The 26,303-nt window shown below is 49.1% G+C and overlaps 8 protein-coding genes across 8 annotated transcripts; 5 read left to right on the top strand and 3 right to left on the bottom strand.

The window, feature by feature from the left end:
• Positions 1-134: 134 nt before the first annotated feature.
• On the top strand, positions 135-1,691 carry P170DRAFT_458326 (putative xylosidase/glycosyl hydrolase; the record flags this gene model as incomplete). Its single annotated transcript, XM_024851785.1, has 1 exon — positions 135-1,691. The coding sequence occupies one exon, from the start codon at positions 135-137 to the stop codon at positions 1,689-1,691; it is 1,557 nt and encodes a 518-aa protein (XP_024701531.1).
• A 104-nt stretch (positions 1,692-1,795) lies between these two features.
• On the bottom strand, positions 1,796-3,819 carry P170DRAFT_467331 (uncharacterized protein; the record flags this gene model as incomplete). Its single annotated transcript, XM_024852476.1, has 8 exons — positions 3,632-3,819; positions 3,478-3,585; positions 3,311-3,421; positions 3,177-3,262; positions 2,942-3,124; positions 2,816-2,898; positions 2,559-2,768; positions 1,796-2,504 (listed from the first exon to the last, which is right to left on the bottom strand). Exons 1-8 carry the CDS (start codon positions 3,789-3,791, stop codon positions 1,796-1,798), a joined length of 1,650 nt encoding a protein of 549 aa, XP_024701530.1. The 5' UTR covers positions 3,792-3,819.
• A 643-nt stretch (positions 3,820-4,462) lies between these two features.
• P170DRAFT_501180 (lysophospholipase Plb1) lies at positions 4,463-6,888 on the bottom strand (the record flags this gene model as incomplete). The annotated part of the gene is made up of 3 exons (XM_024854161.1): positions 4,463-6,022; positions 6,113-6,752; positions 6,837-6,888. 3 exons carry the CDS (start codon positions 6,886-6,888, stop codon positions 4,813-4,815), a joined length of 1,902 nt encoding a protein of 633 aa, XP_024701529.1. The 3' UTR covers positions 4,463-4,812.
• Positions 6,889-7,628: 740 nt separating this feature from the next.
• Positions 7,629-8,463, bottom strand: P170DRAFT_429359 (PLAC8 family protein; the record flags this gene model as incomplete). Its single annotated transcript, XM_024847887.1, has 5 exons — positions 7,629-7,647; positions 7,790-7,831; positions 7,977-8,149; positions 8,222-8,319; positions 8,397-8,463. 5 exons carry the CDS (start codon positions 8,461-8,463, stop codon positions 7,629-7,631), a joined length of 399 nt encoding a protein of 132 aa, XP_024701528.1.
• Positions 8,464-11,464: 3,001 nt separating this feature from the next.
• P170DRAFT_415133 (sugar porter family MFS transporter) lies at positions 11,465-13,376 on the top strand (the record flags this gene model as incomplete). The annotated part of the gene is made up of 2 exons (XM_024847049.1): positions 11,465-12,119; positions 12,175-13,376. The coding sequence occupies 2 exons, from the start codon at positions 11,465-11,467 to the stop codon at positions 13,374-13,376; spliced, it is 1,857 nt and encodes a 618-aa protein (XP_024701527.1).
• A 5,393-nt stretch (positions 13,377-18,769) lies between these two features.
• P170DRAFT_512769 (uncharacterized protein) lies at positions 18,770-19,804 on the top strand (the record flags this gene model as incomplete). Its single annotated transcript, XM_024855021.1, has 2 exons — positions 18,770-18,944; positions 18,993-19,804. The coding sequence occupies 2 exons, from the start codon at positions 18,770-18,772 to the stop codon at positions 19,802-19,804; spliced, it is 987 nt and encodes a 328-aa protein (XP_024701526.1).
• A 562-nt stretch (positions 19,805-20,366) lies between these two features.
• On the top strand, positions 20,367-22,076 carry P170DRAFT_449717 (FAD-dependent oxidoreductase; the record flags this gene model as incomplete). Its single annotated transcript, XM_024851065.1, has 5 exons — positions 20,367-20,659; positions 20,728-20,936; positions 21,050-21,420; positions 21,477-21,735; positions 21,769-22,076. 5 exons carry the CDS (start codon positions 20,367-20,369, stop codon positions 22,074-22,076), a joined length of 1,440 nt encoding a protein of 479 aa, XP_024701525.1.
• A 2,052-nt stretch (positions 22,077-24,128) lies between these two features.
• P170DRAFT_365318 (cytochrome P450) lies at positions 24,129-26,117 on the top strand (the record flags this gene model as incomplete). Its single annotated transcript, XM_024844697.1, has 10 exons — positions 24,129-24,182; positions 24,239-24,367; positions 24,417-24,603; positions 24,657-24,740; positions 24,799-24,895; positions 25,019-25,148; positions 25,216-25,332; positions 25,406-25,571; positions 25,634-25,889; positions 25,955-26,117. Coding segments are annotated over 10 exons (1,383 nt in total), but the record flags the coding sequence as incomplete, so codon positions are not given.
• Between the last annotated feature and the right edge of the window lie 186 nt (positions 26,118-26,303).

Genomic DNA, 26,303 nt, shown 5'->3' with positions numbered 1-26,303 from the left:
GGCGGTGCCGGGCATCTTCGTGGGGGATGTCGTATGCCAAGCGGATCTGGCGATATCCTCAAGGCCGGCGGGATGTGATAAATACTGCTGCAGTAGACTGATGACCAAAATCTCAAACCAACTAACCAGAAAAAATGAAGGTAGCAGGTTCCGTCGCCCTCCTGGGCTTGAGTGCCCTCACCCAGGCCCAGAGCACATTCACAAACCCCGTCCTGTGGGAGGATCTGGCCGACATCGATGTCATCCGCGTCAATGACACCTTCTACTACTCTGCCTCGACGATGCACTACTCCCCCGGAGCCCCCGTCCTGCGGTCCTACAACCTCGCAGACTGGGAGTACATCGGACACTCCGTCCCCGAGCTCGACTGGGGCTCCGACTACTCCCTGGAAGACGGCAAACGGGCCTATGTGCGCGGCATCTGGGCCTCAACCATCCAATATCGACCCAGCGACCAGACGTTCTTCTGGCTGGGCTGCATCGACTCCAGCACCACGTACATCTACACCGCCGACACGCCCGAAGGGCCGTGGGAAAAGAGCGGCACGATCCCGCGCTGCTACTACGATGCCGGACTCCTCGTAGACAGCGACGACACGATGTACGTCGCCTACGACAAGTACAACATCTCGGTCGCGCAGCTGTCGCCCGACGGCCTCAGCGAAGTCAAGAGCGAAGTCGTGTACCGCGCGCCCGCCGACATCGGCTATCTTGAGGGCGCGCGCTTCTACAACATCAACGGCGCCCACTACATCTGGCTGACCCGGCCGGCGAGCGACCAATTCGTGCTAAAGTCCACCTCCGGCCCATTCGGCCCCTACGAGCTGCGCGAGGTTGTCATCGGCGTAAACGCCCCCGTCGCTGGCGCCGGCAGCCCGCACCAAGGAGCCCTGGTCGACACCCCCGACGGCGACTGGTACTATATGGCGTTCATCGACGCGTACCCGGGAGGTCGAATCCCGGTGCTGGCTCCGGTCGAATGGGACGAGGATGGCTGGCCGTCTGTGACGCTGGACAGCGGGGCCTGGGGATCATCGTACCCTCTCCCCTCCGTGTCCACCGACAAGACCGTCTCCCCGATCCCGACCTCCTACACATTCGAGGAGTCAACCCTTAGCGCGGAGTGGGAATGGAACCACAACCCGGACAACAGCAAATGGAGCCTCGACAACGGACTCATTCTGCAAGCAGCAACCGTAACGGACGACCTCTACGCCGCGCGCAACACCCTAACGCGACGAATCCCTGGCCCGAAATCCAGCGCCATCATCCACCTCGACATCTCATCCATGACGAACGGCGATCGCGCCGGGCTGTCCCTCTTCCGAGACTCATCCGCATGGATCGGGATCCGTCGCGACGACGGAACCTCCCGAGTCAGCATGACGAACGGACTGACCATGAACACCGACTGGAGCACCAAATCGAAGGGCAGCGAGGAAGCAGGGGCTGATGTATCCGGAGACGAGATCTGGCTGCGCGCGACGATCGATATCACCCCCGGGACGGGCCGGAAGGGGTCGTTTGCGTATAGCACGGACGGGACATCGTTCACTGATTTAGGGGGTGAGTTGACGCTGAATAGCGACTGGCCGTTCTTTCTGGGGTATCGGTATGGGATCTTTAATTATGCGACGGAGGAGCTGGGTGGGAAGGTTACGGTGAAGAAGTTCGAGCTGGGGTCTGAGTAGAGGCTTATTTGTATCTAGGTGAAGATTCAACTATGTAAGATCGAGGGCGCGCAATCAAATCTACCTCAGTAATTACCCTGAATACCCCCCCAGATGGACAACCCCTACTCAAAAAGCCCATTGAAAATCCTCCCCACCCTCCCCCTCTTCTTCGGCACAAAACAAGCCTCATATGTATCAATCTCCGCCTTCAACCCATTAAACTGCAAGTCAGCCGTCCCAGGCCACACATACCTGGACCTACGGGCCACCTTCCAGAAGATGAACGTAACAACAAAGAACCCAATCATGGTATAATTCAAAAAGAAGCTCGTCGTATCCCACTGCCCATCAAAGAATAAATCAAACCCCAGAACCAGCATCATGATCCCCGTCCCGAAGACGGTGTACCACGCCGCATAGGGCTGGAAGAGCCCCTTATAGGGCAGCGAGTTGCGGTCGACGCCTTGACGACGACAGGCAGCGTGGAAGTGGAGATAGGTGATGCAGGTACCGAAGTAGTTGAGGAGGTAGGAGGCAGTGATGATGCTAACGAGCCAGTTGAGCACCGTCGCCGAGCTGTTGCTGACTTGCAGGAAGCCGAGCGCTGAGAAGACCATCGTGCATGCGACGGCGTAGTAGGGGAGACCTGCGCGGTTGCAGCGGGACAGGAAGGCCGGGGCTTGGCCTTCGAGGGCCATGCCGTGGAGGGTGCGGGCGCCGGAGAAGACGAGGTTGTTGCCGGCGGAGAAGACGGAGGTCATGATGAGGGCGTTGACGAGGGAGGGGAGGCCTTTGATGTTGAAGTGGTCCATGGAGATGACGTAGGGGGATCTGAATGTGTTAGATTGAGGGATTGGTGTGACTGGGGAGAGAGAGGAAGGTTACGCTGCGCCGGTCCCGCTCCCTTCACGCGTTCCATCGAGGGTTGCGGCCAGCACGGGGTCGTCGTACGGAAGCACGATGCCCATGCAGAGAGCACCGCCGAGGAAGAAGAACATCAGTCGCCAGACGAAGGCGGAGTAGGCCTTTTTCATGACGGTTCGGGGTCGCTCGGCTTCGGCGGCGGCCATGGAGATGTACTCGGGTCCGACCATGCTGTTGGTCCATTAGTTTGGGACATGTCGGTCGGATGGGGGTCATACGTGAAGGATGCTTGGACCATGCTCGCAACTACTCCACAGAACCGTCCGGTGTCACCAGGGACGAGGTAAGAGACGAAGGCACCCTGTTAAGGTTAGATTAATACTCGATCTGGGGGACGCACGAACCGGGTCACGCCAGTATCGGAATCCATAGACGTCGTGTCTCGGATTACCGCCAACCATAGTAACAAACGTGTACATGATCAAGCCTAGCATGAGGAATATCTTGAAGATGGACAGATAGAACTCGGAAATGCCGAAGTATCTGACAGTCAATATGTTCAGAAGTCTGTTGCTCAAGATCAACATCTGGTACTTAGAGGAGATATGAGCTGACATACGCATATAGAACAATACATACCACCACCACAACAGCCACGGGAATTTTATCAGTCCAGTAAGTGAGCAAGACATTGATAGCGACAATCTCATAAGGAATACCAAGGGCTTGAACGCGTCAGTAAGCCCTCCGCCGAAGTGAGCCAAATCACCTACCCATATTCAGGAACCAATTCCATCCCATCGCAAAGCTCAAGGCATCATCCACCCAGTGACTCGCTAGCCGGACAAACGGCGAGGGCACAGGGAGGTAGCACACCATCTCCGCTGTGAAGCCATCAGTATTTCTCTCGACGAAGCCCCTGAACTATGGCAGAACTCACCGAAGCATTGATTAACACTCAAGGCGATAGTGGCGTACGCGACAAAACCGAGGAACAGTCCGGCAGGTCCAGCCTTGGGCAAGACAGCGGCCATTTGCACGAAGAGCGCTGGACACATAAGCGACGCGATTGACTGAGAAGAATCATGACTTACAAGTTCCGATCGCTCCTCCAACCGCGAACAGCTGCACCTCTCGACCTCTGAGTCGACGGTGCAGGTCCTGCGACCCAGCCGAGATAAGATCCGACTGATCTCTCTCCTCAGAGGGGACCGGCGTGGCATTATCGCTTGCTTTCATTGAATCACGAGACATGGCCAGATACAAAATTCCGAACAAACCGTATACAATCCCACAGGCAGGTAGAGATGTAAAGAACTTCCCGTCAGCGGCAAAAATAATCCCGATCTTAAAAATCGCCCAAAACAAGGAACGAAGCCAGTCCATGCAGGATAACTTCCTAATGCCATAGGCTGCGATCGTCGATGACGTGCATGAATCGCGGGTATATTCTCCTATCAAGATCCCTGCCGTTCGTGTCGTGGTGATTTGTGCAGCGTTAGCTCGCGCAGCCCCTCCTCTCGGCACCTATCACCTGCCATGAAGAAGAACTGGCAGGGGAAGGTGCTGCGAGGAAATTTTACAATATCTGCAGCGGAAGTAGCGGTCAATTTACCCCTCTTCGGTGGGATTTATGTACGCTTGAGGGGTTTTGCGTGCGTTGGATACTGGTGTCGATTTGTGTTGAGGGAAATAGACGTCAATAGCTTTGTGCAGTGCAGAATGGGTAGGGAAAATATTCTCGATTAAACTTCTCTCCAAATGGCTTGAATCTTATTGATAAACTATCTATTGGTTATAAGTCACATGGCCACCCAAAAAGTCAAATCACTCATCTTGCTTTTCTGAGTGCGTGTTTCATTGCAGGGAGAAGAGAGCCCGCACTCTGACATGGCGATTAAAGTATTTGTGACAATAGAAGAAGCAGCAGTTATGTTGTATCCACGAGCGATGCATTATACGTGATAAACAAGGTGATATTTCAAGGTTTGTCCTGCCCGCGGGATAGGGCGCTAGATAGAAAGGATGGAAGGAGTGCCCAGATGAAGACCTGAGGCATAAGCAGGAAGGCATAAGGCAGGTTTTTGAAAGGAATAAGTCAAGGGGAGAAAGATACAGGAGTGAAGGTTCAGGATATACAAAGGGAAAGCAATTCAACGAATGTGCCAGAAAAGAAACGAAGGAAAAGTAAAGAATGTAAGACAGACGACGAAGGTCCGGAATTAGGCCTGGCCAGGGCTGGCACACGAAACCCTGCCAAAGCAGCTCGACCAAGCTAATAGAAAAGGGCAAGGAAAGTTGCCCCTAACACGAGTGAAGCCCATTGAAGAGGACTGGTCAATCCAGCAGCCGAGTTAGTGAGACTCTGCTCTGTGAGAACCATCTTCGGCTCATAGCTATCTGGCTTGCGACTATCTGTTTTGCCATTCCAGCAATACCGATCAAAACACTGGCCACAGATACTAGGCACCGAGGTGTTGGTACGCTCAAAAGAACGGCTCAGCATGGCACATCCAACGCAAGTGGACCAGTCTGAATCCCGAGTTGAATTTCCCATCGTGGCAACATGGTATTCATTCATGATGATGGCGTCGCGCTGGGTGTTGTTATACTTCCGATCGAAGGTAGAGACATTGAAATGTGTTGTATAAGGCGAGTTAGGAATATACACGATCAAGGGGGCGTCTCCGGTTCCGGTGATGTTCGAGCTGTTGCAGCCAAAGGAGGTCGGATGTGTGTTCAATCCGAGATTGACAAACGTGTTTTGATCGGGGATTGCTGGGAAAGCAGTGTCATTGTTGATCTTGGAATTCAGGCTCCGTTCGTATGTAGCCACCAGGGAAGTGCCGTCAGGCCAGTTGTTGTTATCTGCAGACGAGTCGATGGCAAATATCACATCCACGTGGCGTTCAGGTTGGATGAGCGGATGCAAGGGGAGATTCTGAAGATCTTCGCCCCCGTCCACAACCGCGAGGAATTCCGATTCAGCGTAATGGGACTTGGATCCAGGATTGAGATAGAATGGATTGGTGTAATTGGCAATGTCTTTCTCCTGGTCGTCAACCAACTCCAGAACGCCGGCCAAGATATCTTTGGCTGCATCGGGTATATCGGTGTCGTTGATGTTCAGCAAGAATTGGTTGAACAGGCTAGACGAGGTGCCCATAACGAATCCCGCGTTATCAAAACCGCGAACACACTTCTCTTTGCTGGGCAATTTGCCGCCGATGAAGCGAGATCCCAGATACTCGAGTGGCACGAATCCAAACAGAGTCGGGTCGAAAGTGCCAAACTCCCACGGGTTGAACTCGTAGACGGTCGCATTGCCACCAACATGGAGCTCGCCTGGATTGCGGCCATCAGCCACAAGGATAGGCAGAGGCATATCGGCTTCCTGAAAGTTGTGTGACTTGGCGATTGAGGACCAGGTGAAATTGATGCCGCCTTCGGACGCATGAATGAGCTGGTATGCCAGTGCTCGACCCCTATGATAGAGACACGGTTAGCTGTATTGGATATTAAAACGGTATGCAACATTGGATCTTTGCTTCCGCTACGAATACCAGGCAACATACCAATAGTCCGTGACTGTTGTAGAAAAGCCGGCCTCCTTCTTTGCCTTGACGGCATCGCGGGTTGCTTCCATATACTCCAATGCAGATGATAGAAGGGGGCCGCCATCATCCGGACCAACGAGGATTGAATTTGAAAACTGCCACGGAGTACCCACGGTATCCGTCTGCAGAGAAGAAACGCTCGTGAAGTTGTTCATATATAGCGAGCCGAGTAACCAACCCCCACCGCTGAGACCAGACAAATATGTCGCTGATTGCAGCAGCCCCCCAAGCTGCCCCGAGGCAGTGGAGTTCTCAGTCCTGCTGTCAAACGCCTTGAGTCCGCCGGCGCCATTCATCAGAGCGCGGTATCCTCCGCCGGAGACAGCAATGCCTACATTGGGCACATTGTCCATGTCATGTGCTGCCTTTTGCAGATAGGAGACAGCGTCAAAATCGCTAATCTTGACGTGACCAAAAAACTCCTTCATCGCATCGAATGTTTTCTTGCGACGCTGACCAAGCCAGTCCGTTTCGTGGGACGAGAGCCTTGCTGCGCTGCGAACAGTCGGGCGGTTGGATGGGCATTCGACTTCGGTTGGGACATAGCCATCGGGAGCGTTGGGAAGGGAACGTTCGTGGAGTGTAATTTTCTCATTTTCTGCCTCAAATCAGAGAGCACCTTGAGGATAAGAGTATAGTTAGGGTATGTAAGGCTTCATGGTGAGCCATTGCAGTAACTCACCTGAGAAAGCCGCAGCCACCCCGGCCGCCCGAACCAAGGAAGAATACTTCATTTTCGCCAAACAAGTCCAGCCGTCAGCTATAGAGAATGAACACGGCTGAATGATTATATGTCCTAAATAATATGGTTCCTTCTCTTATCTTATAAATATTGAGCTAAGGCGTGAAGCCTCGCGGCCAAACAGGTTGGTTGGGACACAGTGGATATCAAACCAGGCTTCAACTTTTCGATTGTGACCTAACTCTTAGAGGGCAATAAGGAAAGGGTTACTAATGTACTGAGACTGGAATCTTTATTCTATCGAAGACTTTATGTCGAACTCCGCGGAAAACCATCGACTATCGTGAATTAGTGAGCATCGCTTGACGGCACTTTCCGCCCGATAAACTTCTAGGGCCAGATAGTGTGTTTCTCAGCAAATTAGTCTACTCTAATTGTCCTGCCAAGCAGTCTAGCTCCAGGCATCAGGGAATCGTTGAATATTTCAAGTTCCTGCATACAGCTGCGCCACATGAAGAGGTGAATAAAGCGGACGGAACTCGCAGGCAGCAGGGCGTAGGGCACGGGTGGGGTTTTCTAAGCGGATGCGTGAAATCATCCAATTTAAAGGGGTCATTCAACAATGCGATCGTGGCGGATTTTCTATTTATTTTGAATTCTCTTTATAGCCGGGTCACGGTGATTATTCAACTCTATTCTCTGATAAGTCTTCGTCACAAGTTCGCCGAATATATTATATCATCGTACAAGTGTTGGTCAGGCTCCTTATCCGCATATTGATGGGCCGAAAATTTAATCCTCGATTGATCCACTATTTGATTCAGGCAATTTCCCATTAGTCACAGATACCATGCCGGTAACCATTTGTATCGAATATAAGCTCCACGGCTTAGTGTTTGGTGATCAGACTAGTATGGTAGAAGCGGACTTCGCCGGTGTCGTTGGTGACGTACCTCAATTCTCCCTTTCCTCCGGGCTCTACGTGGTGGTAACACCTTGACGTTGATTATACTCCGTAAGATATTGAGCTACTAGTCAAGCTAACGATCTATTTCTATCTCAGATACGCCTGTAGATCACCTTCCCGGATAAGTCATAGGAAACGTCTGCTGATACCCATCCTGCATGGACCGGACAAACCGATCCGCCTCTTTCCCCTCCTGCACTAAAGCACAACAGGGGCAGAAGCAGGCAGCTACACAGTCACCACAGCAAGCCGACTTGATATTCAACTGGCTGGCCATGGCCCTGCGCTTGCAGAACTGAACACAGCCGCAGCAGCAAAGCAGGTTGCTTATTGTCCAAATCACACACTGTATCAAGTAGTGGTTAGAATGACCGCTGCCTGGAGCAAAACAATGCCTGGCATGGCACATGAGCCTTACATCGGAGTTGCAGCAGCTGTAAGATGACCGGTACGGATCCTTGAGCCGGGCTTGTGTTTTTCCATATTGTACACATGGGCAGAGCCAGCTGCGTAAACCTAGTAAAATTCTTCGTTAGTACATGTTACAGTCGGATTGCAAAAGAGACTTGAATTAGCAGAGTAGGTCAACATACAAATACCAATTGGGGAGAAGCATGCGAAGAGAGAGAAGCTCCAATCTCTGGGTTCAAATGCCGACATGATGGTTATGCAACACACAAGGGCAGTGATGACTATAGTTGCGGTTATTTCAATTCATTCCATATGAACAAGAAGGAAGGATATATCTGGCGGGCTATCCTACGTGGAAAAGGCACAACATTTACACCTTCTATCAGTCCGTGCGTTCTACACTGCGAATCCTTGTTCGCAGATACAACAAGCGAATCATAAAGAACGTGCTGCAGGATTCTGGTCTACTTCGTTAAAAACGTTGCCTAGATACATATTAAGTGCCCACCAGCCACAGTCTCCGTTACGAGCACCAAGTGGATACCTTCAGGGCATCTAGTCAGATCCTGTCCGGATTGGTGACCGTTCGGATATTTCTTGGCATGCGAATCCTGAACGACTCGGCTGGCCTAGATTTCAAGCTGCATTTCAAATCTACGGTGCAAGGTTCCTTTTATGCTATAAATTGTTTTTGAAAATTGAGTGAAGAGGGTGCGGGTCGTGGTGGAGAACAAAAATGAAATAGTTCTGTGATAATTCTGCGGAGTAGGGAAGCTCGGTGTTTGCAGGACATATATATTTGTCAACCAGATAAATTTTCATGTCTGTCAGAGATGGGATAAAGTTCTTGTGATTACTCTGCTTCGTTATTCAACGAAGGGGAACTTCCCAAAGAAAATGGACAAAAGAAAAAGAAAAGAAAAAAACGAAAGGAGGAAGTAGAAACAATAAGGCGGGCGACTCTCGGGGTAGGATTGGATAGAAAAACTAGGTACCTGTTGAATTAGAAAAGAATCCACCCTTCGAAGGGTGAGAATCGGGAAGTACTTTTTGTATCGTGAGTGCTGGTGATGGAGGAAGAGCATCAGGAAGATTTGAAGTTGTATGAACCAAGTTGTGCACAAAGGCCAAGAGTATCCATGTGCCAGCCGCTTACGTCTGCGGCAAAACATTCCCTGTATGCTTCCCGACGAGCCAAGACTAGAATAAACGGCGTTGAAATTAGACGAGGCCAAGAGCTATGAGATATGCCGTGAGATGAGATCTTGTCCTGGGGTATACGCAGCCAGTCAGAGGTCAGAAGGGAGATATCGAGCAAGTAGCGAGGCACCAGTGTCCGGTCACTAAAAGGTTGAGTAAACAAATCTACGAGAGAAGTGGCAATGCGCACTAAGACATGTGGAATAGCGATACCCATAACCAAAACCTCCAGGTGCCATCGGGCCGTCCCTGGCAGACGCATATCAGTCCCACAAGAAGCCATGGCAATTCCAGACTCAACCAAGAATATTCACGCACATGCATTGATCATGAGGCAAGATGAAAGAAGATCCCGGGGTTAACCGCGATGATTGAAAATACGAAAGAACATTCTGGACCAGGGTTTGGAGCCATGAAAACACCGTGGCTGTGTAGAAGCTGGGGCATCCAAGAATCAGGATTCCACCTCAAGAGGCCAAGCGCTCAGACATTGGCCACAACGCCCGACCACAACACAAACTGTGGAAACGGACAAAGCTGTTTGAGTCAGGGATAAAAGAGGAAGATCGGCGCATACATCCAATATCCAGCGTAAGTAGGGGCTGCAGGAAGCAAGTGGATCTTAGGGCCAATGTCATCCGCATCGACAGAGTGCATAGAAATACCGCATTTGGCCGACATAGGGGGGTCGTATTCGATGGTCATAGAATCACAATAGCAGACCGTGGTTCCAGATTCAGGAGGAACTAAAGAGCCCGGGTGATCTGACGCCCAACCAGTAGTTCCCTAAACTGTGTGATTGGGGGGCGGAGTTCGGGCCGAAAGTGCTGTAGAAATATAGATCGTCAGATGTTTATTTCCCAAGTCGGTTTCAGAACAGATGACACCCAAGCAAGTATCCCGAGTAAGAAAAGGTATGGAATCTACATTGAGTCTACGATTGAAGTGTTTAAACACGAATGACTGTTCGGCGTATCCCGAACTCCTAGAAGCGAATGGCAGACTGAACGGGCATTGCCGGCGACAGCGTCACCCATGATTCGAGTCACCCAACTGCGCCAATTTGACAGATTGGGACGAGTTGCACATTTTGTGGTCGCAGTGAGACAAGGGAGATCATCATTAGACAACATGACCGCGCATCGCTCCACGTACACGGACGCCGAGACTTGGCCATGCTGCCTCATTCGAAACCAGGTGGGCAGATCGATTCTTCCTGATTTGGCCACTGAGAGAGCTAATGTGATAGAGCGAAAGTCCCCTCCCAGAGCAGGATTGTCAGGAGACACGATGGACTTTTTGAGAGTGAATACCACGTCTGAGAGAGCAGCTGAGCAGCGATCAACGAAGATCCCAGCGGTTCAGTGTCCCATCAATCCCCGCACATACTTTCGCAGATCCCACGCCCAGTCTGCCGTATTTGCTTGGAAGCAGGAGGTCGCGTGGGAAGAGAACCATGCGGGATGACCGTCCACCTAGTGCGAAGTGGTGTCCTTCGGGCGGCAGTAGGGAAATGACCGGGGCTGTTGGAGGGTAGCCGAAAGCCAGAGATGAGAGAATACCCGAGAATATTCAAGGAAGGCCACACGTATGCCGCGCGCTCGGTCGGCTGGAAAACAGGTAAATGACATCGGCCGTGCCAGCGCTGTCGAGGTGCCGAGCAGATTTCCGCGTAGGGCGGGCGATGGTGGGTGCAGGCCAAGCCTTGGCTGACGCTCGGATTTCCCAATGCGTCCAATCCGTGCCCTCAGCGCCAAGTCCGTCATGGCGGAACCCGGTCGGCAGGTCTTGGCGGTCGGGAGCCAATCGTCGTCTGCGTGGACTGGAAGTATGGAGTATCAACAGGTGCTCTGGGGCCGAAAAGGAGCACATTTGCCTATCCTCTACTCCTCCACGACGCAGGAGACGTGTCCAGGACAGGCCGTGGGGCTCTGATCGTCGGGTATAAAAATGGACCCCCTTACCCCGGATCAAGTTGCTCTCTGTCTGGGGTAAGAGCCGGACTTCGTTTCCCTGTGTATTTTCGCCATTGAGAGGCGTTCTTACCGCCATGTCGAGTCCATCGGAGAACGAAAAAACCGCGGGGGACATGTTCCCCAATTCGCAGCACCTGCACGATCAATCTTCCGACTCATCGCCCACACGAAACGCCAGTAAGGAAGAGCGCATGAAATATGAGCACCAGCAGTTCAGAAGTGGGAGCACCATGGACAAATGGTTCGGGTGGATGCAAGAACTGCCAGAATGGAAGTTTCGCGGTAAAGCCCTGGCGGGTAGAACGCTTAACTGGTCCATTGGTTTCATTGCCAGTTGCGGTTTCTTGATGTTCGGCTATGACCAGGGTGTGCTCAGCGCCCTGCTCACGTTGGACTCTTTCCAGGAGACTCTGTCTCTGATGACCCCGAGAGAGAAGTCGAATGATCTATGCTGGCTGGATAACCCGGAGAACACTATCCCTCATCCCGATCACTGCAAAGGAGACGCTAATACTCAGGCGGCTGGAGTCGCCATCTACCAGGTCGGGTGCTGGCTCGGATCGCTGGTTATTCTGGCATATGGCGAGAAATGGGGCCGGAAGTCTTCCACATTTTGGGGATCACTGATCATGATCATTGGAACTATCATGCAGGTAGCCTGCTTCGAGTATGGACTGTTTGTTGCCGGTCGTGTTGTCGGTGGCATCGGGAACGGAATGGTGACATCCAGTAGGTCCCATGCTCCTGGAAGATTGCATATACAATTTACTAACCTATTCTCTAGCTATTCCAACCTGGCAAAGCGAATGTGCCCGCCCCCATCAGCGTGGCGTCCTGATCATGTTGTCAGGTGCTTTGATCTCCGCCGGTATCATGATCGCCTACTGGGTTGACTACGGCTTCTACTTCCTCGAAGGCTCCGTTAGATGGCGGTTCCCTCTCATGTTCCAGTCGTTCTTTACCATCATCGTGATGATCGGTCTTCTTTACCTACCCGACTCTCCACGATGGCTGATCATGAAGGGTCGCCACACTGAAGCTCGCGACGTCACTGCTCGTCTAGTGAATAAGCCCGAGGACGACCCGGCCGTTGACGAAGAGCTGCGCAACATCAATGATGCTTTGGAAGCTCAAAGTCGAGACGGCCCCTTCAGGTACAGAGAGCTGCTCACCAATGGACCTTCGCAGAACTGCCGTCGTGCCGCACTGGCCATGATTGCGCAATTCTTCCAACAAATCTGCGGCATCAACCTGATCACATACTACGCCACGTTCTTGTTTGAGAATTCGCTCGGTTTCGGGCCCGATATGGCTCGTCTCCTTGCGGCCTGCAACGGGACAGAGTATTTCCTCGCGTCACTGGTAGCGCTTCCGCTGATAGAACGCACCGGTCGTCGGAAATTGATGATGATCGGAGCGTTCGGCATGATGGCTTCGATGTCCATTCTAGCAGGCACAGTGTCCACAGGCACGACATTGGACAATGGCGCTCCCCAGCTCGACACAAAGTATGGCGTAACGGCTACATTATTCTTATTCGTGTTCAATTCCTTCTTCGCCATTGGTTGGCTCGGAATGACCTGGCTATACCCAGCAGAGATCACCAACCTACGCATTCGGATCCAAGCCAACGCCTTGTCCACCAGCTCAAACTGGATGTCTAACTTCTTGATCGTCATGATCACGCCTCCCGCATTTGCCAATCTAGGCTACCAAACCTACATCATCTTCGCAGTCTTCAATGCGGCCCTCATTCCGTTCGTATACTTCTTCTTCCCTGAGACAAAGGGTCGGACCCTGGAAGAATTGGACCTCGTCTTTGCCAGCGCGAGAGCTAAAGGAATCTCGCCGGTGAAACAGAGTGCACAAATGCCTCATCTGGTGGGGCGGGACCTTGACCGTGAGTTGGCGCGATACTTTGGAGCCGGCAGTGACGAGGAGACCATGAGATCAACGGAGAAAACCGAGGCTCCACACCACAACTGATCCGTGAATTTGGTGCATACCCAACGCGGAAATTAAATGCTGCTATCCACATGGCAGTGAACAGGTTATCACATGTCATTAGCACCAGGTCTAAGATGCAAGCTACAATAAGGCTCATTTCTACATAAATACAAAGCTCGTCTTGGCTTCGCTCACATAAGCTACTAGACCCCAGCACCACAATGAGGTGCGAGCTGATCATTGGGGGGAGTTAGTAATATGGGCAAACGAGCGAACAATTAGTATTGGGTGCAAAAGAAAGGCTGGGAAATGTTAGCTGGACCATTCATAGAATTGTAGAGTTCTCACATACAACGAGGGTGGGGTGGACATCAATTTCTCCTGGGAAGGAAAAGAGAATGCCAAAAAAAAAAAGAAAATTGTTATTGCAAAAGGGTGGGGTCGTTCTTAGCACTGGTTTGATCTCCAAGATGTATTCGATTCAGCATGGAAATAACCAAACTGAGATCAACATTCTTCGACAACAAGAATTATTTGCACAAGCTTTCAGCAGTATCCAACAGTAGAAACCATTGCATGGGTGACCTATAATACCATTTCCAACATTTGCAGGCAATGCCCCTAGGTCTCGCAGCAATAATTTGATATATTAAAATTAATCTACGAACAAAATGCACCGTGTAACGTTTGAAAGATGAGCAGTTCAAATTTAATTCAGGTATCCGAATATTATTCTGGGTCACATCTTTCGTGTATCAACATGTCCAGAAAGTCTACAATTATTAACCATTCTTGTCCAGCCTTCAGCAGACTGACTTTTATGCATTTTGCATTGTTCTTGACTTTTACAATACAAGAAGAGGACAAGAGAATCATTGAAAGAAAAAAAGGGGGGAAAGAAGTAAACAAAAAACGTACAGAGTGAAAAAGAAAAGAGCTGTCAAGTAACTGTCACCATCAATACAGAATATGTAAAGAAATAGAAAAAAGGAAATGGAAAATAGAAGATAGATAAGATAAAGAAACTTTCATGTAGCAAAACTACCAATTACACTCCTATCATAATCGCAAGATCACGTTCGTCTATCAGACGATAGACCCTGGATGGGCTTGTCCAGCTAGATGTGAGAGACCCATCCAGGCTTCCACCTGTGGGTCATGTTGACCCCTTTATTGACGCAAATATAAAATCCGGGCAAGGCTGGACCGCTGTATGGCAGCGATCGGGGCGACAGACCCTCAACGACTCTGAGACTGTCAACGACGATGACGGATATATCAGCAGCTCGGCCTGTAGAGTCATCGAAGGTTCCCCACAACGCAACTTCCACAATTTCACCAACTTTATTCCTTGGGCTCATTTCCTGAAGATGCGCTATGATCCATTCACAGACATCTTTCAGGTTGTTGGTATCGCAAGTGGCGGGAACTCGGAAAGGGGCTAGAAACAGTGGCTCTGTTAACTCCCTAAAAGCAAAATGTAAGCCGAAGTCGCCTTGCTAGAGAGATAAAGCATCCATTTTGCGGGAGATAACGTCTGTATTGGGGTTTTCAAGAGCTTTCCTTGTGGCAGTTAGTAAATTGTTGCATCTGGGTGGGGGCATTTGCAAGATCGTTAAAACTGACGATGAGACACGATATTGTAACCGCCTAGGAATGGATTGTTCGATCAGGGTGGTTGTCTATGTCTATCTACAGCAGGGTGATGACCATCTTTATATAGGCATGATCAGGTGACAAGCAAACGGTGATCCCAGCTATTGATCTACCGAAAACCTCCATTATCTTAATGGGAGGTTCAAACATTACCAAGGTATTGCCATACCCTGTGACACCCCCCCTGGCTATTACCTGTAATGGCCCTAACGTAGTTCAACCTAGTCCCATCACTCATTATAGTTGGTGGTCTCTAGATTATGGCAGATTCCGAGTGACGCGAATTATTTTTATCTTCTACTATTCTTTTGTGTCCATGATGGAGTAGTAAATTATGTTACCGTTGCCACACAACTACCGCCTGGGAGCTGTACAACTGCGCACTCCTTCTACTCTGCTTCATCTTGGTAACTCATTGTTTCGGAGCACACGAGTGGGCTTCGAATTTCACTGAGCTGGAGAAACATGATCTGGTGAAGCTGATAGAGAAATTCCAATCTGAGCTGCCCCTTTATCTAGTATTGCGCCTGATTGCATATGTTGATCCGCCTCCGGGTTCTCAGCGACAGCATCGTGCACAGCGAAATAATTCAGAGTCCAACAAGTCCCATACGGTGACTTCAAGGTTCCCTCTTTGTTTCCCGAGTCCCCCATTCTCTTCAGGTGCCTTAGAATAACTTCGCAAACGTGTGCCAGATTCGTTGCGTTTATGTCGCCAGGAAAGTAGAACACTCCCAAAAATAAGAGCTCTGCCGGTTCCTTAAAGACGAAGCGTTAGACACAGTGTTCAACAATTTTGCGAGAATATATAAACATTGTGACAAGGACACTTTTAAAATTTGATAATGCTGTTGTGTCTAGATCTCAGATGATGTACGCCATATCAGAAGGGTGACCATCAGAGTCATCGAACAGCCCCCATAAGGCAATTAATTGGCCATTCTATGCACAAGCCAAAGGTTACACAATAAGACATCCTATCACCTATATGGCGGCTTTTCCTTGACAGCCAAGATATTTACTATCCCTAAAAACACAATTACTTATTATTGGATGGAGTTTCGAATGCAGAGTTGATATATCTAATAGGCTTTGGATAAGAAAAGGGACTTGGAAGATCTGCGAGAAATCTCTTAGGATTTCCTATTCCACAAAGTCAACTTAACAATCCATCTCTGAGCACCAAGCTGTGCATCTCAGAATCAAGTTTGTATTGCTTTGTTTCCGATTCTATAAACTCATTAATTGTCTAGCAATACGTTCGCCGGTCAAGGGTTTTGGCCTTGTATTCAATAACGAAAGAAGATCCTGGTTGGAATATCAACAACTTAGGAGCCCCTCAGGCGATCTCTCACAACGGGCCTGGTTTCATGATGACAAGGCCGTAGCATTTCAGGCATTACGTCTTGAGTACTGCGAGCGCATTCACATACAACAGACTGAGGATCTTGGACTATCTCTCGACTGGACATACTACAACCATATGCTATCAACCACTTTACCCCCCCTCTCACACCCTCAGTTAATTGGCAAAGAATTCACAATACCCCGCAGGGATACAGGAACTATTCAAACGATTCTCGAAGATATCGACCGGCGCATGGTCCAAAGCCTTGATTATGCCAATCACCGTCAAGCTGCTCATACGGCCCTACGGGTACGAAGGACGGAATTGAAAAGGCTGCAATCCGAAAGGCGCGAGAAGAAGTTTAAAGAGATAAGAAAAGTACATACGAAAGCAAGAGGAGCAGGGACAGAAACGAAGGAAAACCGACATACCTGCTTAACGATCGAGATGAGGTCGCATGTGAGTGTAACGAGAGAGCTCACATGAAAATGGTGGAGGTGGGCTGGGATTACGCTCGTTGTAAGCGTTCCTTGTTTGCTATTGATATTGATTTCACCAGTCATTCTGATTCTCTATTCAATACTCTGCCAAATCATAAACACGGCTTCTTTCTCCGCCGAAGAGAGCCCACGATGCATTATACATGCAGTTAGCTAGTCCTTTGGTTATTACTCCGTTTCCAGTGCAAACTGTGTTAATTGGGCCAGCCTAAATCCAGTAAACATTTATTCAGACGTCTCTATGCTGAGGCTTTGTCTGTACAAGTTAAAGCACCCTTGGCGTATGTCTACTCAGTATCCGGAACGTGTTAATTTGGTATGATGGATCGGATCTGTAAAGATGTTCAAACCCTCCCAGGAGCCCCAGAGCCCTATCCTCGTTTCTGCAAGATAAATTCAATCCAGCATTTGACGCCTTCCCCTCTCTATCTATTGACTTATGCTGAACCTTCTATGTGGAGGAGGGGTGCTTCGCAAAAATGGTTGGGACTGCCAATGGAATAGGAATACAGGTTGCTGAGGCTTATTTTATAGCCATATCCTACTATGTAAAATTGTAAAGATGGCTATGAATAGATTGGTAGGCATTTTTTCCTAACAGGAAACGACAATCGCCTTAGAACAATGACAACAGGTCCAGCGGTCAATTCATACACATAAAAGGTGAAGTGTCTGTCAAACATATCCCCCCTTCCCCGTATCAAGGGCCAGTGATTAGGAAGGAGTCTTGCTTGGTGGGACAGGAGAAGAATAAGCTTTTGGTAACTGAATCTATCTAGAATATCAAACGGGAAATTTGAAATGGGCTGTGGACTTATCGACAGGTTTGCCTATCAGTCTGGAGAGTAGGATCCATTGGCTGCAACGGCAGCACTCCCAGATTACTGTTCTTCGTATGATCCTTACAATCGTGCTTTTTTGGTTCCGCTCCCTTTTGATTTCAATGGCATTATCATAGCAGAAACGAGACACGTAGCCCAATTCAAGTTGAACTTCGTGTATTCCACGGCAAAGCCAACGCTCATCCTTTGCGGCAGACTACTTCGGACAGGTCATGTAATCATCAGACTCTCGGCATCCATATGCTTATACTTATAATGCTTTATGGATTTTGTTCCAACGAGTGGACATTTTAAGGCACTTACAAGATATCAAAGATATCACAAGTCAGTCGTAGGGGTATATTTCCCTTTTATGTTGTTCCAATCAAATTTTCCCGCTTCTAACAATTATTCCGTAATCGACAAAAAACTATTTGATACGTCGTAGTGGCTGAATAAGATCAATCAAACCGAGTGCAAGGTCTCTCTCTCTATCCGACTGGTCTATAGATTATTATGTGCAAAATGCTTCAGGAGACGTTGCCATCCAGTAAGATGCTGTAGATTAGCTACGCGATAGTGATAGAAGGTGGTTCTTGTTGATGCATTTTTCTTACTGTACAGGTATAGCATTTGTCAGAATTTAAGCGATTTTCCTTCTTTTTCAATGTCATAGTCCGCCTCGTTTACGTAGACCTCGGTCTGAGAGATGTAATGGATCATCGGATAGTCCGTCTGGGGAAGTGGGGAGATCGCCGATGTGATGAGCCACGTGATTTCAAGCATCTAACTCCATCACAGCGATGTCGGATTTACCTCATCCTGATCATACCAGCGGCCGTGATACATGGAACACCAAGTTTGAATGGCATCCTGTCCAACCAAGCAGGGCCTGAATACAAAGAACTTCCCAGCATGTGCCTCCTGGTGGAAGCTTCCCTAGTCTTACATGCGACACCCGTTAACCACATAACAATTGACTGGCCGGTGCAAAAATTATATAATGCACGAGAGTCCAAGGTAATGAGGACATTCTTCATCGCCCAGTGTCACCACATTACTAACAACAAACCTTCGAATACTTCCACATACCGAAGAAAAGCCAAGATGAGTTCCGAAGGCATTAACAAGCTTCCAGTCGAGCTAGTCATGGCATGTGCAAAATGTATGGATATATTCACACTGATCCGATTGTCTGCAACATGCAAAGGCATGTACCACATCTTGAGAGAAGAAAAACGGAAGTTGATAAAAGAATACGCCTATCTGCCCCCGAAAAATCGTGAACTGACAGACCAACAGGTAAGTTCCCCACCACTCACGAATATAGCGGAAGCTGTATATGGCAGTCGTACTAATAGCCTCCGAGCGTTTTTAGCAGCTGGAGCAGACCCGAATGGCTTCAACGAGAACACAAGGCTTCTGAGCATTGCTGCGAGATACGGTAATATAGACACTGTCGTCTTGCTCATGGAGTTTGGTGCAGAGTTCTACTTATACGATAACCGCATCCCCGGGTATGAGTGGCAGTATACGCCACTTCTTCATGCTCTATGGGCAAAGGTCGACAGACGTGTACCCTGTGGCAATCACGGCTCGACCAGAGAGACTTGTTCTTGTGAGAATCGGCTGTTTGCCCTGATGCGGGCAGGGTTGAAAGTCACCACCTATAGAGAGTTCAGACTCATACTAAGCTTCGACGACCATTTGAAGGTGCTAAAATACGCGGTCGAGCACGGGAGTAACTTTGCCATACTCAAGCCCCGTCTTTCCTATTACTCAACAGCACTGCACATTATGGTCGAGGCCTTTATGCGCTATGCTTCAAGCTTTTACAGGGAAGAGAATATCAAAACTATCAAGTGGTTCGCACTTCAGTACCCCAATATGTTGTTTGTTAGGGACGAGCGCAACAGAACTCTCCTAGACGTGTGTCTAAGGCGCAGAAGAATGCCTAATCTGATCAGGTTCTTGGTGAAGCATGACGTTCAGACTGGCTGGGCCATGTATGAAGAAGTGGGAGCGGCATGCATTTTATGTCCTGAGGTCGTCCCCTTGATTAACAAGACAACTTATCTGGCTTCCCGACAGGCAGAGGGGATTGATAGATTGCTTCCTCATGACTTGATCCCGTGGGATTGATGTCTCACTTGTAGAGAATGAATACGAAAGACTGAAAGTCATGTACATGTTATTCTGAAATGTGGTTCTGAAGAAAGGCTAGAATGATGGGCGTAGGATTGAAGTGGTTCTTCGAATAGGATTCTTCAGTACTCTACTTTATTTTTATTGTTTTTTAAGCATAAAACAACAATCCAGGTCGGCTATTATTGGAACAGTAATGTCACAGATAAATGAAACTATCATCTATCACTTTACGTGAGTATGCAAACCTTCACCCAGAATGTGGATCACTAGTAATATATCCGTAAACACTTACTAGGACTAATATCACAACATCCTATGAAGATAGTAGAAGTAGGAAATCATCTAGGAAAGGTATCGCGGAAGGTACCTAATGTCACCCCGGTGACTGTTAGCATGAATGCGAGGATATTTGGTGTGACCCTCCATAAACAGAATGAGGGAAGAGTTGATCACTTGATCTGCTGCCTTCTTTTCCAGGCCACTTGATGGTCAACCCCCTTCCCGCCTCAAAGCCATCACTCGCTTCATCCAGAATCCAATGTCATCATCACCAACAATGACTACTTTCACTGTTATCATCATCGGCGGCAGTATCGCCGGCCTGACTCTGGCGAATATCCTCGAACGCTACAGGATCGAGTATATTGTGCTCGAGAAACACTCCGAAATTGCCCCTCAACTGGGAGCCAGCGTCGGTCTCCTTCCGCACGGAACCCAAATCCTTGATCAGCTCGGTCTGTATGAGAAAGTTCTCGAACTCAGCGAACCGGTGCGACGCATGAAAGCGTTTGGTCCAGACGGTACTCTCCTCTCGGATAGGGACACCTTTGGCGAGGATCTTGAACAGGTGTATGTTTCCTACGGTTTGACGGGCTTTGAAATGACGCGACAGTGGAACTAACGATTGATATGGCTAGGACTGGCTACCAGCTCAGCTTCCTAGACCGTCGGGAACTTATCCAAGTCCTGTACGACAATCTACCCAACAAATCCAAGGTCCACGTATCCAAAGAGTTGGCGACAATTGAGTATCGCGATGATGTCGCGAGAGTGATGACCAAAGACGGTGCTCTCTACGTCGGCAGCCTAGTTGTCGGCGCCGATGGTGTACACAGCCAGACTCGGAGTGAGATGAGCAGACTCGCCCATGGCGTGAACAGCTTATCCGGAAAAATAGCCCCAGGCATGTCCTCTGCCAGCCTATTACACGCGGTTTCTGACATTACCGTTCATCCACAGATATGAAATGCTCCTATAGATGTTTGTTTGGAATCGCCGACCGTGACGATCGACTGCCAGAGGGATGTGGATACAAGTCCTACCATCAAAATCGGTCCTATCTGTGCCAAGCAGGTCGGAGCGATAAGCTTTACATCTTTGCATTTTTCAAAAATCCTGAAGCCAGGACCAACGAGGCGATCCCTCGGTACGCTTCGGAGGACCATGAAGAGATAATCAGAAAATTTGGGAAGGATATTATATTCCCGGGTCAAAGGCTGAATGACTTGTACGACCGATGTCGACATAGAGCCCTGGTGCCCGTTGAAGAGTATGTCCTCGAGCGATGCTTTTACCAGCGATCGGTTCTGATTGGAGATTCTTTGCATAAGGTAGGATGATGTTGTTCGGATTGGCGGGCCATACGACTAACACATTATGGGCAAAGATAAACCCGATTACAGCACAAGGTGCCAATGCAGCTATAGAGGACGCGGCTTTGCTTGGAGACTTGCTCAAAGAGGCGGTGGACCAGAATCTTTGTCCCACGACAGCGGCTCTTGAGGCGCAATTCTCCCGTTTGTTGGAAGAGCGTCGCCCAAAAGCGGAAACGCTGATTGCACAAGCGCACTCATTGCAAGGTGTTGAGGCTTTGGAGAACCCATTCTTGAGATTCGTTACTCTCTCCGGAGGCGCAGCACGGATTGGTCGGTATTTACCAATTATGCTTCTTGCGCCAGTCTACACGTCTGGACACACACTGCGCTATATGCCAGAGCCGTCGAAAAAAGGTGAAATTCCTCGTGACAAAGAGCTTCGCATCCTGCCAAACAGACGACCTGACAGCTTGACTGCATTTTGGACAGGATTGATGCTGTCGATGGCTTGCATCAATTTCTTCACCTCCGGTTTTGGCATAGGTGAGGGAAACGAGAACTTGAGCAATCTCATATACTTTGACACATTGGTCACCGCGTCAGCAGTTAGCATTCTGTGGACTATCGAATCCTGGAGACCCATGTCACTAATAGGTCCACTGGCCAGGTAGGCCATTCACTCCTATGCGCCCCTTTCCTAGGTTTGATTATTCTCAATAGCCAGGCTGATTAGACCAAACCAGCGGATTACCGTATATCCTAGCCTCGACTATCATCGGATGGGAGGTTATCCTACCGATATACTTCGCCGTCCACATACACGTCAGCCAGCACAAATCCTACTATTATCCCGACCCAAGAGCCATCGCCGTTTGTGCCCCTAGCTGTCCTCCCGACCTCATCTCAAACGGATACTTATGCGTTGTCTTGCTGATACCATGGGCTGGGAATGCAATATCAGCTCTCGCTTGGAAGACCTTTCCCCTGACCTTTCTCACTTTTCCTTTGATGATGCGCCACGGAAAAAAGATGCGGGAGAGAAATTTCCCACGATTAAGCACATCCGAGATGTTGTATGGTAGTCAGGACATGGTGCATGTGTGTATGCTTTTTGGCCGATGCGTATTATTATTTGGATTCGTTCATATGAGGTTGATGTTCCGATTCGTTCGGGAGATGGCGCGATACAGCGACGTTGTCATTTCATTTCGCTCGGCCGAGGGTCTGCAACTGCTCGGGCTGGTACTCACGATCATGCTGTGGAGTCTATTCGTGATGATAGACTTGAAACGCGTCAACATTCCCATACATGGTAAATACCTTGTACTATGTGTGGGGCTCGTGGTGCTAGGACCGGGCAGCACGCTCATGATGCTGTGATTGATGCGTGAGGTAACCCTGGAGATTGCTCGCGGGGAACCTAAGACCAAATCTCACCACGAAAAGGTTCTGTGAGTAACATTTATCCTCTCCGGTGATCTTACAAGGGCAAATTGTATTCTGGGTGAATCTGTCGAGTAGGAATGCAAACCTCGTGGTCTACTCTGGAGATTTTTGCATTGAAAGAGGTGGCATTTGAACACCCAATAAGCTGGAACGGTACCTGCGATGGTATCACGCACGAAGCGCCAAGAGACATTGTTTACATTGGCCAATGATGGGTCTCTTATTGTTCTCCAACCCGTTTATTTCGACCCCCGATGAACGAGAGCCTTCTTTCAAGTGGACATTTAACAAAGCCGCAGCAGCCGAGGAATGAAACCTGATTTGCAACCGAACGTACCACAAACTATGCAAAGAGCATCTGACATTTGCGGCGCAGCTCCCCAGCGGCTCAATCTAAAACAGCGTAGGATCCCGAGCACCTCCGACGACATAGCTAGCCAGAATATAAATTAGGCTAAGCAAAGCCATCGACCCATTTTAAATTGCTTGCATGGTTAGGGCCCGCGGATATCCAATCAGCGGGGTATAGGACACGCTATCCGCACGAGCAAGTAGTTCGTTCGTCGGCTAAGCATGCCGGGGCATAGCCATTCCAGGATAGACCGTTGCATTGACAACGGAGAACACCGGCTTTGTTGGGACAGGGGGTATCATTGGATATTGTGTGTGACACATGCTGACTATTAATATAGAGCCTCAATCGTTATCCGTGGACATTATGGCCGCGGTGGTACTGGAAGCCGAGGAGGCTGAATGCCGCGGCAGTGCCTGTGAGGGATTCCGTGATTAATATGCATGCTGGCGATGGGTATTACCCATGAATGCGTCAGAGCACAGAGATATGGCGCTGTGGGTATTGTGCTCTTGCGATCATGCTTCAAACACAGTTACATCCTGTGTCTGATGGCCCGCTTTCTTCGGTTGGTTTTGCTTTCTGATTTCTATCTTTGGACTGGCGTTGCAGAAGGAGTCATATCCGTGATGCTGGAGGTAGGGATATGAATCCATGGTGAATTAGGCGCAGTTGCTGTTTATAAGACGGACGCCTCTCGGTTGAACAATCTAATTGGGCATTCATGTCTTTGCAGTCTGAACAGCATACGCCGATCTAAGTGTGTCGAATTTTTCGCGTGCGAAATATCCTACCAAGTACAAGAATGGTGAGTTTTACAATGTATTTCTCAGGGGACTTTGTCATTTGACTGACTAACCTCTTCTCATAGAACGCCTGGTACGCGGTGGCCAGTATCCTCGCCGCTATTTCAACTCATTTAGGAGCTTGGCGGTATCTCCTTTCTGGACCCGATATCATCCACTACAAGTATAAAAAGGTTATATATTCAAGCCTCTGCTACGGAAGTGAATTACTGATTTACAACTGCCATAGGCTAAAGGCAAGCCATTCGAGGTCCTCGCCCCGGACACGCGATATGTTTTCGTTTCATCGCCAACGCATATCAAAGAATTAGACAGAGCACCTGATAATATGCTATCCCTCTACGCTGCGTCAAGTCATGTTGGTGGAGCTTCCCTTTCCGACTCGGTGACATGTTGATTTGTCATAGATGCTACAGCCTGAATACACCATGCATGGATATGCTTGGTTTGATAGAAAGGGGACAGGCGGGTTTGGCTTTGTGCGTGTTATTCGTACGCTGTTGACACGCAATATTCCGACGATTCTCCCGGACCTCACGGTCATGATTAAAAAACAGTTGGCGGATCTTCAGACGGAGGATCCGATATTCCGAGGTAATACCCCTCCCCGAGGAATATTGAGGAATTTGATGATTGAAATTAGCAAGGGGCGCGGCACTCTTCTGTATACGAGTTGACACTTAATCTTGTCGTTCTATCTAATGCGTTGGTATTCTTTGGTCCTGAGTTAGGTATGTGTTGCACGATTGTAGCAATGCGATTGAGCCTTTTGTGATTGACTGCCATCAGCCAGAGATCGATCGTTCATGAACGCGGCATTGGCCTATGTTGAGGAAACTGTCATGGGTGCAGAGATCATCCGATTGATGCCGTCTTTCGTTGCTCCGTAAGCTTATCCTGCGGTGATAATTATCCAAGCAAGAAAAGGACGAGGGAAAATGTCCAAAAAAGAATAATATGTAAAGGCAAGTACGAGAGGAAAGAGTTGACGTTAACAGCAATCACGCAGTGTCATTGGTCGGATTGTCTCGAGTCGTATTCGCGCTCAGGAGAAGGTTTTTGATGTATTGTATCGTGCCGTTGAGCAGCGACGTTGCGAAAAGAGTCTTGCTAAACCGGGTCATTTTTCTAAAAGCTATGTATGTGATCCAACGACCAACGTCTTTATGTTTTCCCAGTCCAGTGCACTCTAACCCAATCCTCAAGGCCGATTGTATTGAATGGATACTGGAAACATGTCCTGAACATAACACACGCTCGACCACGAGCGTTGTGCACGAGCTGATGGCCATCTGGTTTGGCTCCGTCCATGGATTAGCGATGGTGAAGTGTTCCCAGGCTATTTCCGACTGATATTACCGACTAACGATCCGGCTTTTCTTCTTTTCCACAGCAGACACTCACATTTGCCATTCATGATCTTTGCCTACATCCAGAGTACATCGAGCCTCTCCGCTATGAGATTGAAACCCAATATGATGCTTTCCAAAACACCGGAAATGGTCTACCCCTGTTAGACAGCTTTATCAAAGAGTCTGCTCGTCTAACCCCAGTTGAGTCATGTATGCTTTGCCTCAGGTAATTTACTTTGAGTGTAAATACCAAGAATAACATTGAAAACTAGTGAGCACTCGCCGCCAAGCCGTCCAACCCTTCGCTCTCTCAGACGGCACTAAACTAGAAGTTGGAGATTGGGCCTGCACCCCTGTCCGTTCGATCATGTTGGACCCAACAAACTACCCGGAGCCTTCGCAATTCAGCGGCTTTCGGTTCGCGGACCCCGGTCTGCTCCATGGTTCCTACCCGCTTCAACCGCAGCCGTCCAAATTGACTGACGTGGACGAGAAATGGCAGATGTGGGGTACTGGACGCATGACTTGGTAGGTGATTCGTAGTAGATCTTGCTCTATGCAGTTCAATCACTGACTGGCTATCACCTTTTAAGTCCTGGTCGATTTTACGCCGCCGCTGTGATGAAAGCGATTCTCGCGCAGATAATTCTGGGCTATAAATGTCGTCTTGTGGACCCAACAGCCCCTCGTTCCTTTGCTTGGAGGTCGACCACGGTGCCCAGAAAGTCGACCAGAGTGGCTTTTGAGCCCCGATAGCACCTTGCTTAGAGATGGGAGAGTGGGCGACTGTTATGGTTGGCGGTTCTCGGCGTCAGCCGTTCCTTTGTTTGAACTTGGCTGATGTGGTCAAAGTTTCTTTTCTTTGTTGCTCATGGAGCTAGGTCAGTGTTTTTGGTATTTGCTGTCCAGTAATACTCCTAGCCCTGTCGGTGTTGGATATAT

This window comes from Aspergillus steynii (genome assembly GCF_002849105.1).
Source record: "Aspergillus steynii IBT 23096 chromosome Unknown P170scaffold_7, whole genome shotgun sequence".
NCBI lineage: Eukaryota > Fungi > Ascomycota > Eurotiomycetes > Eurotiales > Aspergillaceae > Aspergillus > Aspergillus steynii.
Note: the sequence above shows the minus strand (reverse complement) of the source record. Positions and strands in the feature narration are given on the sequence as shown.